Below are 14206 nucleotides of genomic sequence, written 5' to 3'. Positions count from 1 at the left end.
ACTGGCAATCCGTCGCTTGTGAGAAATGTGACCGTTGCTCGGAGGAAGAGTAAATCCTAGGTCATTGCTAGAGGGCGGCTTGGATTCCATTGTGACTACACGAAGTTCAAGTTGTAGACGAACGTGAACGCATCTTGGTACTTGCTTGTACCGTCAGGTCACTGGCGCGGCGATCATTGGCGTTGTTTGGCAACAACACCATTTTTCAATACATATACTGCGACCCCAGCGTCATCATGGTCAAGTCGAAGTTTGACAAGTGTGAGAACTAACTTGCAGGCTGTCGCCAAACAGGTTCGACTTGTTCTCTGCCCTCACCCCCTGCTACTTATGGAAGAATCTCTTGAGATTTATCAGCTACGGCTCGAGCGGGAGAGGTTTTTTGAGGATGCCGAACAGGAACGCACGAGCAAAGAGAAGTTGAGGGAAGAGTTGGTAACGGAGATTCACCGTCGTGCCGATGCAGAGAAAATGATCAGGGCGCTGAAGGATGAGAATATGAAGCTCAGACTAGAATTAGAGAGATCTCAGAGAATTGAGAGGGGACGGGAGGTTGAAGCACAGGTGAGTTCGCATTTTTCAACTAACTCAATTGTGTTGTAATTCGTTTCGTGCAGGGTTTGTCCGCGGAAACATCTTCCAAGAAGATCGTGGAGACAAGCAACACGATGGACATCATTGAGATCTTGGACAGCGAAGATGATGAGGCAGGTGCTTCCCATTGGCTTATGTGCATATCGATTACTGACCAACTCTCTATAGAAAACACCCCTCCCTGCCGAATCCTTCAAAATGTTGTCTTCTTCCACGCCCCCGAAGGTCAGGCTTCCTGCATTCAAAGGGAACATTGTTGATTCATTACTTCATAGAAATCAGGCTTGCATGACGCCACCCTCGCTACAAGCAAGGGCGAGGATCTTAGTGTTGAGGAGTTCAACACTGCAATGGTACGTCGATTCTGTTCCAGACAAACATGTTGGAAAGTCTCTGGATTGTATTGTGCTGACATGATTCTCCCAAGGTCGGCATTCCCACGGAGAAGGATGCCAAGTTCTCAATGAGGAAAAAGCGGGATGTTCATCACTTATCAGATCCGGAAGAAGTGGAGGAAGCGAAGAAGGCTAAGGTTATGTTGTTGAAATCAATTCAGCAAGCGTCAATTCTTCGTGATCAAGAGAAAAAAGGGGAATAAGATTTCCGGTTGTCTCTGGAGGTGACAGAGGTGTTTTTTCTCCCAAACCCCACATTGGTCTTATGTCAAGAAAGGCCACTTCTGTAGATACTGTAGTCTACATGTATGTAGTAGCCAAACATCATAATAATTGAGCGAGCACAGTTGAATCGGCGTCACTTGGGAGTGCTTGCAATTGGGAGCAACTTGGCCGAATTTGCGCCAAATCATATCCGGCCTCTTTTTTCAGACGAGATGATCGAACGTCATCAAAAAATACCGAGATCTCAAGCTTGAGAAGAGTCCAAAAATGAAGTTGGGGCGCGTAAAAAATTGAAGGCGTTGAAGTAGCCGGAATGTGTGCGGATGACGTCAATCGTTCGAGAGGGATAGCCGGAACGCATCCCAATGATGTCATTCTTTCTGAACGTGCACATTTGGACGTGTTTGCCTCAGATAACCGGAAGACAGGCCATCGGAGTTTCAACGTACTTGCTCAAGTGCTCGAACGTCCACCTCGACCCGGACAAGCGGTCGTTGATCTTGGTGAAGAGGCTGAATCTGCACAAGGGATTGTCGATCTTGGTGCCGAAGAAGCGAGAACGACTGCAGGAGGAGGAGGGGGAGGGGGCGCGGAACTAGTATACGCTCCGGCGCGTAAGGCGGATTTGATCTCGCGGGCGAGGTGGGATTTGTTGGGTGATAAGTGAGTCTTCGATTCTTCTTCGAAAGCTGCCAGTGTGTATTGAGTGTGTACACGTCATAAAATCGTTATATTCCGACGATCCGTAAGTACGTTACATATAAATGAGGTCAGAAAGTTGGGGTAATATGCGTAAGGTAAGCTTGTCCAAGGAAGGAATAATGCAATCGGGTTCATCACAAATGAGCCGCAGATAACGTCAAGGGGGGATAACGAAGGTGTGTGAACGAAGATGAATAAAAAATGGTGAGGAAATGAAGATAATAAACCATGATGTATGAAGATGCAGATCAATCCAGCAGAGATCGAACAATTACAACTCCCCGACCCACTCCTACCTGCGCGGCCTTTGCAGCACGGCGGATGTCGTAGTCCGAGATGGCTTGGTTTCCATACCGGATGTTCTCTGCGGTGGTGGCGTCGAAGAGGTTAGGGTGTTGTGATACCACAGAGACGTGATCACGGAGGTGGTTGACCTCAATATTGCAGAGTCTGTTCAAGCCGATGGTGATGGCGCCAATGGTGGGTTCGTACAGACGCTGGAGGAGGGCGGCGAGCGTGGACTTGCCGGAGCCCGAGGGGCCAACGATTGCGATGCACTCGCCGTCGTCGATTGAGAGGTTGATGTTCCTGAGAACGAGAACTGCTGGTCGCCCGGCGTAGAAGAAATGGACGTTGTTGAAGTTGATTCTGCCTGCGAGTTCAGGGCGGACGACGCCCTTGGATTCGTCAGTGGATGTTATGTCGAGCTGCAGAAGTCGGTTGAAGTCGCTAGCAGCTTGTCCAGACCTCGCGACCTTCTCAGCTGAAAGAAAGAGACGTCAGCACATAACAATGCTCGACAGAAAGAGACTTACTGAAGGGCATGAGAAGGGAACCGATAGTCACAGGGAATACAACGAGGTTGAGGACTTCAACCATTTGGAGGTAGGTGTAGGTCCCACGGGCGATGATGATGGCACCAACGTAGAACACAACTGCTTCAGCCAGGTAGATGAGTGCACTGGCGAGGCCATGGGTACACCCAAGACAAAAGCACCACGAACGCCCGTGGTGAGCGCTTTGTCGGTAGCCAAGTCAAAGTGGAGTGGAAGATGCCTTCAAAGGCCATGCAACGGATCCCACGAATGTTCGAAAGGGTCTTTATCGCCAGTGAGCACCAATACAATAAAGAACAAGGAAAGAATGGATGCCCACCTCGTGATACCCCTTCGCAACCTCTTCCCTAGACGTAAACGAAGTCGTTGGGCGTGATTCGAGATAGGTCGTGTGTAATGACAACGGTGGTCTTGTTCTTACGCCACCGCTTGATGGCTTCAAATACGAGAGTGCGCGAAGTAGCGTCCAGCGCGGAAGTCGCCTCATCTGAAAGGAAATGAGTTAGTAAAAAAGAAAGGGTCGACAGAAAAGGAAAATCATATCAAGTATCAGAACTGAGGGATTCCTTAGCCAAGCTCTGGCAATAGCCAGCCTCTGCTTCTGCCCACCACTAAGCCCAACACCAGCAGCGTCCCCACCGAGCAGGGTATCATACCCATTCAGCAGATCACGCACGCACTCGTGCATCAGCGCCGCACCACACACATCCTCCACTTCTTCCTTCGCCACAGCGTGTACCCGTCGACCAAACACGCCAGCAGCTAGGTTCTCGAATACGCTCTTCCCGTCAAGGATGACAACTCCGCTCTGGCTCACCCCAGCAACATGGGCTTTCATCCGCCCGTCGTCGAGGAACCGGACGTCTTGCTCGTCGATGGTGATGTGTCCAATCTGAGGGTTGTACATCCTCAAAAGGAGCTGAGCGACGGATGAACGTGATTTCGTTCGTGGGGAGGAAGATGGAGACGTTGGAGAGGACGGGAATGGTGGGACGTGATGGGTACGCAAAGGTGACGTTGTGGAGTGCCAGTTCGCCAGAACACCGAGGTGGTGTGATCTTCTTGAGTACGCGGAGGTTTCTGGACTGCGGTGTGGATGTAGCAAGGGAGATGAGGGAGACCGTTGAGAATTTCCCTTTGGCAAGAATGATGAATTGGGGAAAGCACATCTGCATGTTGCTCGTTGCGATAAGACACGCCCAGAAGACCGCCATCACGTCCCCAGCGGAAATCTTATTCCCCCTGACGAGCTTGGAGCCGAACCAGAAGCCTTGGACGAACATCCCCATCGACGAATTGTCCCAACGCCGGTGAAAAGTTCGATCACGGAACCGAGAATGTTCCAGAGGAAGGCGACTGGACAGACCCCACAAACATTGGTGCAAGATGAGTGCTGCGGTGTCAATTCCGATGAATGACTCTCACATGTTGGCGAGATCGGATCGGAATCAGCTCTTTCGAAACTTTGAACGAAGATCACGTGGATACGTGATCGCGTCATTCTCTTATGTACAGGGTTTCCGCGCTGACCTTACACTCCACCATCACCGCTACCGTCTCGCAAAATATTCTTGATGTGCGTCTATTATATATTATAACTATTGGAATTTTTTATACACGCTCAAGTCCTCAACCAACTTCTTTCCTGCGAATCCATGAAGCGCGTGTTAGGGTTGTGTTAGGGCCACCAGGCGTGCAGGCATGTGCAGTCATAACCACTTACCTCTTGGAACGCAACCTCTACACATTAATATCCCAGGTTATCTGACAGACGCAGGTTACTTTTCACATTCGGTTTTACGGGTCTGATGTTTGTATCTAGCCTACACAATCCAAGATATCCCCTAGCCTCTTTTGTCTCGTCGCGGCGCCACTCACCGCTTTCACCTCGCCCTCCCATGCATCAGCCCCATATTTACCCACATTTTCCACTTCTCCCAAACGGGATCCCACTTGACTCACTATCTCATTTCATATCCTGCATCCCATTCTCGGCTCTGTACGTCCTAGAGCAAAATAGCGCCGCCATAATCAGTTCCGTGAATACAGAAGACAAAGTTCACCTCGTGACAAACCTACACATGTTTATTGCCCCCCACTACTCGAAACTTGGCGGCCGCTGTCTGTCAATGTATCTCCACTTTCTTGCAGCCACCTTAAACGCCCTCCCCCGTCTCCGTCTTTGATCCTCTGAGAGAACACATCCCCAAAGTAGCCCACTTCGAGTATCATTCGGATTCGGACGATGATGAACCCAGGCCTCGCATGCCTCTTATTTCCTGTTTCAACAACCCACCACCCCTACCGAAACTTGACTTCAAAACGCTTACCCGCCTGAATATGTTCTGCCCACCCACATTGATTCTTTGACCACATCAACCCGATCAAATCCGGATGCACGGAAAGAACTGGTCGCCTTCTTTTGGACTTGACGGCCATCTGGTCTTCTTCTCGACAACAGATTTTGGGTACGGTGTTGGCGCTAACGGGAGGAGGACTGGTACGTGAGATATATTGCGACTCCGTAAGGCGTTCCCCTCTTGGTAAAGAGGAGAATAGCACCATTCTTCTGGGTACGTCCTTGTACGTGTCCAAAATTTAGTCAACTGATCATATGGTAGAACCAGGTAACGCCGTACATTGGCCGCCCTTGCTTTTCCTCTGTGAGCTGTATACTCAGGCGCGCCCGATGAGCTTGTACGCAGCCACTAAACGTTACCTTCACCTTATACTGGCAGGACGATCAATTGCATGCTGAGGATGTGGGTATCTGAGAGAATCCTCGATATACATTGGAGAGCGTGTGAGAGAAAGTGACGAAATCTTTATTGGCTATTCACGCAATATTCACACTAGAGTATGATCACCTTTTTCAATGCCTTCTGACCCTTTTAACGCTGGGCCCAGTTCAAGGAAACTGTTTATATCCCGAGACGGGTGGCTCGTACTGTCCCAAATCGACGTTAATTCATTTATAGAAGCTGCTGTGTGCATACATGTTCTCTTCCTCCTAACAACTACACTGACACATTACCCAGCGGCGGGTGGGAAAAGTTCATATTTGGTAGAGAAATCGGCTTGGGACATAGAGTGTTTCTTGCCAAGATGCCCCTCAACTTGCCTCCAGGAGACTGCTGAATAGTCACAGTCACACTTGAAAATGCAAAATATCTCCTGATTTATTGCGGGCCTGACCGATCGACCGATCTCAGTGCCAGCATCTGCTTCTATAAGAAAAAAGAAAAAAGCTGATTGTTTGGAGATGGGGCAGCTGGTTGGAACACTCACTTTTTGAAATAACTATCGCAGTTTGACAGTGATTGTACTTGACATGCATCTCATAGGCCCTGCTGCCTCGAATGGTGTAGTCGCAAGCTGAACAACTTGCCCTGCCAATTGGGTCAGATAAGGGCTCAATGATTATGCGTAGACTCGGACACATACGCCATGGGTGTATAGTGACTCCGAGGCCTGATGGTTGTTACCCTAACGAAAACAAACCTTGAATTGCGGTTATTGAAAGGGTGGTTGAAGTAGCAGATGTTGTGACCTTTCTGGGTAAGCCGAAACAAAAAAAAACACTGGTGGTTGGGGTCGGAGATGTGGTTGAAGTCAGAGATGTTGTGACGATGTAGAATGTTGGTCAACAGAGTCACGTTACACATCCTTCATATCAACCACCACAACCAATATCCCACCACTTTTCTGGCATCTACCTCGGCTTACCTACAAAGAGGCCTACGCACAAACGAACCCCGACTCGGATCACGTTCGCCCAACTCAATCCCTTCATCGCCTATTTCAGTGTACGTGTCTTCTCTTGCCTTCATGTGTACCCCGATCTGACACGATGACCAAAGACGCTTGTCTTCATCGACCATTTGAACATTGAACTTCCCGTTATTCCCTCTAGATATCCGCCCACACTTCCCCATCACCTGCCCAACCCCCACAGAGTATCCCGCGCAAGTTGACTGGACAATTGGAGGAGTCCGTAACGCCGTTCCCTCCGTTCTGGACGACTCGCATGCCTAGGAACAAGTATCTGAAGCGGTCCCTGCCTCTCGGTCCATAGCCTCCTTCTGAGCCCACATGCACCACCTACCACCATCCCCGTCGTCGCCCCACATTCACCCAACCAGCGATCAGGCCTACGATCCAGACACAGATGGATACGGCGACGGCGACTGTGCCTTCGACCCCTTCCCTCATCACGTCCACTGCGTATCTCTCGACTACGTCGTCGATGGGTAGCTCTTCATTTTCGTCTTCCCCTACTATGACGACGGCGCAAGAACACCCGCTTGCTTCGCTTCCAGAGCCAAACGCACCGTTCTAACAAAATACCCACCCTTCTTCCAACACGAATAGCCCAAATGCGGGCTTCTCTCCTCTTTTACCGTCATCTGATCCCCCGTCTCTGACTCACGCAGCAAAGAAACGGCTTTCGTTCATGTCGTATTCGGATTTGCTCTCTTCCACTCCGATGTCTACTCTCCCCCTTTTGTCGCTCACTACCTCAGCGTCGACTTCGGAGCCGCCCCTGCATATACCTGGTGTTAGTGGGCTGGGCATCGTTTCTGGGGGTGGACTGATGAGTGAGCGGTCGAGTATGAGGGGTGGGGTGACGCATCCTGGAAAGAGGGATAGTATTGCGTTGTTGGATAAGGTTGATGGGGAGTGGGAGAGGCAGGGGATTGGCATGGGGTTGGAAGAGAGGTTGGATGCCGTTCTGGGCAAGGCGTAGGGTGAAAAAAGTGTTGGCCGCTCTTTGAACTTTGTATGTTACCCTTTTTCGATTTTTCTATGCTTATCCTCTTTCGTTGGACTTTCCGTCGTTATGTTACACAACCATCACTAATTTCGTTCTTTTATCCCGACTACCACTATGAATCATTTACTTACAATGCGTAAAATCGTCATCGTTGTACAATTTTTTTTACTTTCGGTATTTTGTATGTTACCCCGAGGCTTTGTTCTCAATCTCATGCTGTCGGATTGACTATTTTCTGTTGCTGGGACATTGTCTGGGAATGCAGGGCGTGCATTTTGGGTACTTTTTTTTACAGAAGAACGTTATATTCTGGGTTGTTATAGAAAAACATACTCGGACTGGTGACGATGATGACGTTGATGGTGGATAATACTAAATGGCAACAATTGAGGAGATTGGCGTATGATATATGTCTTTTAGATTCTAATCAAAGAGGTGGAAGTAAAACACCACATCTAGCATCGTAAAAATGACACAAGAGAGTTGACTCTGAATCGCCATCGTGGCATGAAAACTGTCATGCTTTCCCTAGTGATCTAGAATCTGACAGGATGGTAAGTATATTCACCGCTAACCCACCTGTTCAAACACACACTCTCCCTTCCGTCAAGTAACCTGCGCTTAACACTCCCTGAATCTACCCTCAGTCTCCCGTCTGACGCCGCGTCGCCAGGAGACTGGGAAGCCAGCAGGATTGGTACACCAGACACACCATCATTGCGTCGTCATCCCCACTCTCAAAATACAACCACAGGAGATACCGCCGCCTCACTCCCGCTCCTCTGCACTCCCTTTACATCCTCGACATCTCCAGTGGGAGGATGAAGAAGCGCGTTGAAGGAGTGAGTTATCCCAAGAGGGCGAGTATCGGTGGCCGTCGTCGGGTTTGGAAGACCAGATCGCTGACTTGAGCTGTGAGCGGCCGATGGTCTTCACGTCTGATGGGATGGGGTATGAAGGTTCTGTCGGGACAGCTGACCTTGAATTATGTTCACTCAGCAATACGGTGCGTCTTTCGAACCCCCAAATGACGGCAGAGAGCTCGTCACCTGGTCAACAAACCCCAATCATCAAGGCCTCGTCACCGTCGTACATGACCCTCATACGCATTCCGAGATCGACGTCCCTCTCTTGACGCCTCTCCCGCCACCTGTGTCGACAGACCCCTCGAATTACTTCTACACCTCCCAATCCGCACCACTCCCCACTTCGTCACTCTCCACCTTGTCCGGCTGGGCTGGCGGTTATAAGTATGACGAAATTTGGCAATCACAAACTTCATCAGCCGCTAACGCGATGGCGTCAGCACCAACCCCAGCATACGAAGCCCCTGGTTGGGAGGCACATCAACTTCAGCTCAACCATTCTGATCTCTACTTTAGCTCGGACGATTGGGATCGGATAGAGGTGAACCATGAGGAAGATCGCCACATTGGAAGACGATCGTGATAGCTGCTGTTGTCCTGGGTGAACAAGTATTTGTTCTCTTTCTTCCACCCTCTCTGCCGTTTTTTTCTTACTCTTCAACTTCGTCGCAATTATTGTTTCCTCTTTCTTGTTTCATCGGCATCACAATATGTAGATATGTATTAAGTTACATTATTCATCTTCACTGCACCTCTCATCCATTCTTATTGTACATAATTACTATATGTAGAATCATTTGAAAAGTTAACACACGAGGTGCAAACTTGGGTGCAAAGCAAAATCGTAACAAATTCGAGAAGTGATCCGATAACGCCGATTGTAACTATGTACGGGTTTCTCCGGCGTGTTGCTTCTCTCTGGGTTCTCTTCACGAACGAATATATTTCTCTCTGGGTTCTCTTCACGAACGAATATATGAAACTACCTAACGGTCTACTTGGATTCCGATAACGCAAATTTCACCTATTATGGCATCTCTCTGTCAAGAACTCTGAAGATCTCGAAGAACAACCATTCCAGGAGAATCCAGTTGGAGGCGGCAGCCAGTAATCAAAAGTATGCTGCGCGCCCATTCTGAACAAACAGTGTCGCCGAGTGGGTTCCTGACCGAGGAACTCCAATTACGCTTTCTCTAGCTTGAGCCCGTCAACTTAGGTCCGTTCCCTTTGACTGAAAAGTTTGTGGCACCTGATCGAATTGGGCCATCAGGTACCCCCGGTAAACTTTCTAGATGATGAGCAGGTGAGCTTCCAGCATCGGATATTGGAGTTTTCTTCGTCGTTCATTCTTCTCCCTCATTGAACCCGTGTTCCTACGTTGAAGTTCTCAAGCCACCATCCTACCGATGGCAAGTTCGACATAAAGGAGATTTATTAAGCTCTACATATCAGTATCATCAACGGGGACACTCTGGTAGACGACATGTTCTTAACCGATGGATCGCGGTTCGTAAAACATCAATTACAGCTCTCACGTAATTTTAACGCCTCACCATACTTCTCAAAGGTCGACTTATAGATTCGCGTAAGGGACGCAAATCCGGATGGACAATGGAATACGACCGGCGTCACAACAACGGTGGGTGGGTTGATCAACCGTCATTACTCATTCACCAATGATGCCATTAATTGCTGCTGGGGGAGGTCACTATATGGTATTGCACCTGGTGCTATCCGCATGATGACCCTGTGTGTATGCAATGCCTTTTCAACGCGCCAAAAAACAATCCAACCAAAATATAAAAGCTTTAGGTGCGGGCTTCCTTTCTATCAATCGCCTCATGCAGACTTATCCCATCCTCGTATCTCTTGCCTTAGCTGGCTCCGCGGCTTCTCAGCAAATTTGGGATATTGTGAGTGTCGCTCCTCAATTTTTTTTCGCTGCACATACGTACTTCTGATCTGATAGTGGCAAACAACATGGGATCGTTTAAAGCTCTTCAGCTCTTTGTCTCCTACTTCCCCTATCAATTTCGTCACCCCAGGTCCGATTGGCAGTGCGGATATCCTCGTCAACGATGCAATTAAATTTCAGACTATCGCCGGTTTTGGAGGCTCTCTCAGTAAGTCGATCAACCGTTGTGCCGTGGTTGTTACATACATCAACTACTTTATCCAATCCCCATTTCACAGCCGACTCATCTGCTCTCATTTTGAACAACTCGAAGGTCGACGGAACCACATACCTATCTGATCGCTCTCATAGCTCCCTTTAGTCAAACAACTCTCAAAATTACTGGACGTTGCTGAATCATTTGTTCTCCCCGATGTATGCCGCTAATGCCGCTGGTCTCAATTACATTCGTGTTACAGTCGGAGCTTCTGATTTTTCTGCGAACCGTGAGTCAATCGAAGCCTCAAGCTCCCTCTGACGCTGCTCTCAGAATTTTAATTTATAGTCTAGATAACAGCAGCGGTGATACATCTTTCAGCAACTTCAATATCAACAAGGTCCCATCCTATGTTTTTTCCGTTCTCAAGGATATTCGGGGGATCAGTTCTAATCTCAAAGTCCACACTATCCCATGGTCCCCGGTAAGTGCACCAACTCTCCCCTCAACATCCACTCACTTCTTTTTGGCCAGGTTGGATGAAAGATAGTGGGAGTATGAATGGCGGATCCCTACAGTCAAAATACGTCCCTGCTTGTAAGAACTCATCATCCACTACCGCATTCTATCTCTTATCTGCTTTACAGGTCCTACGTACCTTCTCAAAGCCGTACAAGGTTTCCCAAGTAAGGAATCGCCATATATGCGATACCTATCCAGGTATGCTGATCGATATCTATCGTCGAATTCGAGTTGGCCTGAGTTTTTCAGAATGAACCTCAGAATAACAATCCTACGTACCCCACCTGCACAATGTCGCCCGCTGTTGAAGCTCTAATTGGCGCCGCACTGCGTACGCTCCTCAATATCAACGGTCTTTCAACTGTAAGAGTCATTTGGTTACGAGGTATGTACCCCATTCCTTATTATTTCCAAGCACCCTGATGACAAGATTTACAGCATAACTGGGATGACGCTGGGGAATACCCAGTGGCTCTGGTACGTACAACTGCAGTTCCGTGAACTTTACTTCAATTCCGTTCTCAGATGGAGGGCACTGGAAACTCCTTCGCCGGCGTGGCATTTCATTGCTATGCTGGAGCTGTTTCTAACCAAGACTCCTTTCACAACTCCTTCCCAGCCAAGGTACGTTTTGGCGTTCGAGCTAGATTCACCATCAACTCAGCTTTTAGGAAATCTATTTCTCAGAGTGCGCCGGAACAATAGGGTCTGATTGGTGGAGTGATATCAAGGTGCCCCTATTAGTTTCTCTTGCCGTTGTGTCTGAACATGTTCTTTCAAGTGGTACATGGATAATGTGTCAGAATTTTGATTCTTTATTTTTTCCTCTATCGACGCCTTAATATTCTAGTTGGATTGGGAGTCTCAAACATAACGCGAAATCCATCCGTTCCCCATCTTTTGCGTTCTAAAAGATGGGCTAGCAACGTTGAACAGGGTTTGAGGTGGAATATCGCTGCCGATGCCAACGGAAATCCGAAGCTGCCTGGTACAAATAGTTGCGGCGGTGCGGGGTGCCACCCTCTCGTCACAGTGAACGGCGACGGAAGCTACACTTTGGATCAGGAGTGTGATATTGTCTCTTTTTTATATATCCCAGACAAAATCTAATTTCTAATCTACTCCATGGCGTCCCAAACGCGTTTGGCGGATGTCCATACGTCGTGGCGAGCCTTGGAGGTGCAAGAGAGGTGGCGACGTGAGGAAGCAATCGAACGACAAAGGTACGTCGAACACTTTGTCAGATTATCACAAATTCACCTCGCGTAGTCGTTCCACCCCACAACGTCGAAAGAAAACAAGGGAACAGTCCCGGGCAGACCCCGTCGTGTTGGGATAGTGATTGGCGGAAGTCGATACGTTGCGTCGAGGCAACGAAAGGCGGTGACGACTTTGAGCGAAATAGGTAAGTTCTTTGTGCGGGGTCTTGAAGGACTGAACGAACCTTTTCATTGTTGTCTTTTGCAGGTTCTGGACCATTCGACACCCGTATGCGACCCACGTGTAGACAGGGCTTTTATCGGACGGCGATACATCGGCGGGCTTTTTGTCCTTAAAATCTTCGAGGAAGCCGAGGACACAAGAGCATTTGGGACGCGATGGCGATGTAGGTGGGTTTGGATTTGACTTGGGTTTGACGACGGAATTCTAGTAACGTTGCTAGAAGTCAGCAAAGTCATGGATGGCATACGACTTACCTCATCCTCGATGCCCTCCGAAAGAATCTTGAAAGTTCCCTTCGGATTGAGTCCACCAGAGTAATGGTGAATAGGTCGATTGACAATTGATTGACAAGGATATACGTCTCTCATGTGGTCGCTGTTCAGGGTATCATTGAGCATAAGAAACAAGCAACCTACGTCCGATCCTTCCTTTGCCACGTCATTGCACGCGTCGTACGAGTCTGGCAGTCCTCCTGACGCCCAGAGGCCGATTAATTATCAGAAAGAATCGAAAGTCAGAGAAAACTCACGTTTTCCTTCAATATGTCGTCTTTCTGATGTAGCTGGCGTGTTTTGGTCCGTAGGTAGCACATGGGTACTGATTCAGATCATATTTATGATTCTGCGATGCCAGGGGCGATGAGGTTTTTGGTTGTGACATGTGGCGGTAGTTGGTCAAAACGTTGAAGTCTGAAGAGCGAACGGCATCAACGGCCCGGCTTCCTTCCTCACACGGCATATCATCAAAGATGGCCAGGCAGACAAGCATAGGCAAATCCGTCCAAGCCAACGTAGAACACACCAAAATCGTGCTTCAGCTCTCTGAGCAACGCTTGGGGCCACTGCCCGACATTACCACAACCTCCTGGCGTTTGAACAGATTGAGAAGTACGCTGGGAAATAAGGGTTTTGGGTGAGTTCGTGCTATTACCTCTTCCGATGGCGATTTACGATCGATTTCAGCCTTAAAACCTATTTCACGACCCGCCTCGTTCCGTGATGAGTCCTTGGATTCCCTCTCAATGCAGGTCGCCTTTCTCTCCTTCCTATCCCTCTGAACCAACCTAAAGCAGACAAACGACGTATTAACGACGACGTTGGCCTCCTACCCGCACCCCCCCTATGTTATGAAATTCACTATCACCTCAGTCTGGCATCCCCACCCGGTCATCATCAAAACCTCCTCCCCATGCCAGATCTGCATCCTTCCAAGGCTGAAACTGCGGAGAGTGTATTTAGTCAGCATTTTCCCCTAGAACTCTCGTCACCTATGGTATGTCGATGGTTGGTTTCTCAGTATGGGCCGATTTGATTCAATCCACCTACGAACGCTTGGGCGCACTCCGCGCTTTAGAGTCACCCCCAAGTCCTCTTGGCATTTGTTGCACCAAAGGTTCTGATCCCGTCAACCTTGAAGTTACTCTTTATTTGTAAGGTGGTTTCGGACAGTCATCATCGAGGCCCATGAAATCCATCCTCTGGTGGTCGCGCTTCGTTGTGACTTAACGACGAATTGAGATAAACATCGTCCGTAGGAGCCTCTGTCCTATTACCTATCATTCTTTCGCTCCATTTCTTGGCGCGGTCAAGCTGATACGCTCTTTTCATTTCAGTTCTTGTTTGGTTCTTGTTCAAGAATTCCATAGCGTCTCATATTCAATGGCACGTTCTCTTTGCTCCAGAAGGCCATGAGACGAGACTTTGATTACCTTTCATCCCATTCCCTGGTAAATATGGCC

General features: G+C 48.7%; 9 protein-coding genes across 9 annotated transcripts; 6 read left to right on the top strand and 3 right to left on the bottom strand.

Annotated features, from left to right (window-relative positions):
* Positions 1–330: 330 nt before the first annotated feature.
* Positions 331–886, top strand: LACBIDRAFT_313505 (uncharacterized protein; the record flags this gene model as incomplete). Its single annotated transcript, XM_001877634.1, has 4 exons — positions 331–564; positions 618–711; positions 763–819; positions 870–886. 4 exons carry the CDS (start codon positions 331–333, stop codon positions 884–886), a joined length of 402 nt encoding a protein of 133 aa, XP_001877669.1.
* Positions 887–1527: 641 nt separating this feature from the next.
* On the top strand, positions 1528–1920 carry LACBIDRAFT_323953 (uncharacterized protein; the record flags this gene model as incomplete). The annotated part of the gene is made up of 2 exons (XM_001877633.1): positions 1528–1877; positions 1911–1920. 2 exons carry the CDS (start codon positions 1528–1530, stop codon positions 1918–1920), a joined length of 360 nt encoding a protein of 119 aa, XP_001877668.1.
* Positions 1921–2164: 244 nt separating this feature from the next.
* LACBIDRAFT_323952 (uncharacterized protein) lies at positions 2165–4035 on the bottom strand (the record flags this gene model as incomplete). The annotated part of the gene is made up of 6 exons (XM_001877259.1): positions 2165–2679; positions 2732–2877; positions 3072–3099; positions 3174–3239; positions 3362–3644; positions 3721–4035. 6 exons carry the CDS (start codon positions 4033–4035, stop codon positions 2165–2167), a joined length of 1353 nt encoding a protein of 450 aa, XP_001877294.1.
* A 615-nt stretch (positions 4036–4650) lies between these two features.
* LACBIDRAFT_313502 (uncharacterized protein) lies at positions 4651–4938 on the top strand (the record flags this gene model as incomplete). The annotated part of the gene is made up of 1 exon (XM_001877632.1): positions 4651–4938. One exon carries the CDS (start codon positions 4651–4653, stop codon positions 4936–4938), a length of 288 nt encoding a protein of 95 aa, XP_001877667.1.
* Positions 4939–5782: 844 nt separating this feature from the next.
* Positions 5783–7607, bottom strand: LACBIDRAFT_323951 (uncharacterized protein; the record flags this gene model as incomplete). The annotated part of the gene is made up of 7 exons (XM_001877258.1): positions 5783–5883; positions 6041–6141; positions 6197–6238; positions 6479–6690; positions 6887–7087; positions 7268–7295; positions 7600–7607. 7 exons carry the CDS (start codon positions 7605–7607, stop codon positions 5783–5785), a joined length of 693 nt encoding a protein of 230 aa, XP_001877293.1.
* Positions 7608–8077: 470 nt separating this feature from the next.
* LACBIDRAFT_323950 (uncharacterized protein) lies at positions 8078–8975 on the top strand (the record flags this gene model as incomplete). The annotated part of the gene is made up of 3 exons (XM_001877631.1): positions 8078–8080; positions 8219–8368; positions 8526–8975. 3 exons carry the CDS (start codon positions 8078–8080, stop codon positions 8973–8975), a joined length of 603 nt encoding a protein of 200 aa, XP_001877666.1.
* A 1258-nt stretch (positions 8976–10233) lies between these two features.
* Positions 10234–10856, top strand: LACBIDRAFT_313498 (glycoside hydrolase family 30 protein; the record flags this gene model as incomplete). Its single annotated transcript, XM_001877630.1, has 5 exons — positions 10234–10305; positions 10362–10515; positions 10586–10620; positions 10669–10792; positions 10852–10856. The coding sequence occupies 5 exons, from the start codon at positions 10234–10236 to the stop codon at positions 10854–10856; spliced, it is 390 nt and encodes a 129-aa protein (XP_001877665.1).
* Positions 10857–10977: 121 nt separating this feature from the next.
* On the top strand, positions 10978–12135 carry LACBIDRAFT_313497 (glycoside hydrolase family 30 protein; the record flags this gene model as incomplete). Its single annotated transcript, XM_001877629.1, has 7 exons — positions 10978–10987; positions 11038–11189; positions 11275–11410; positions 11456–11502; positions 11551–11649; positions 11697–11823; positions 11876–12135. The coding sequence occupies 7 exons, from the start codon at positions 10978–10980 to the stop codon at positions 12133–12135; spliced, it is 831 nt and encodes a 276-aa protein (XP_001877664.1).
* Positions 12136–12273: 138 nt separating this feature from the next.
* LACBIDRAFT_313496 (uncharacterized protein) lies at positions 12274–13060 on the bottom strand (the record flags this gene model as incomplete). The annotated part of the gene is made up of 5 exons (XM_001877257.1): positions 12274–12415; positions 12470–12672; positions 12723–12831; positions 12885–12940; positions 12998–13060. The coding sequence occupies 5 exons, from the start codon at positions 13058–13060 to the stop codon at positions 12274–12276; spliced, it is 573 nt and encodes a 190-aa protein (XP_001877292.1).
* Positions 13061–14206: the final 1146 nt, after the last annotated feature.

This window comes from Laccaria bicolor, genomic scaffold, assembly GCF_000143565.1.
Source record: "Laccaria bicolor S238N-H82 LACBIscaffold_5 genomic scaffold, whole genome shotgun sequence".
Classification (NCBI taxonomy): Eukaryota; Fungi; Basidiomycota; class Agaricomycetes; order Agaricales; family Hydnangiaceae; genus Laccaria; species Laccaria bicolor.
The sequence above is the reverse complement of the archived record's forward strand: the minus strand, read 5'-3'. Positions and strand labels throughout refer to the sequence as shown.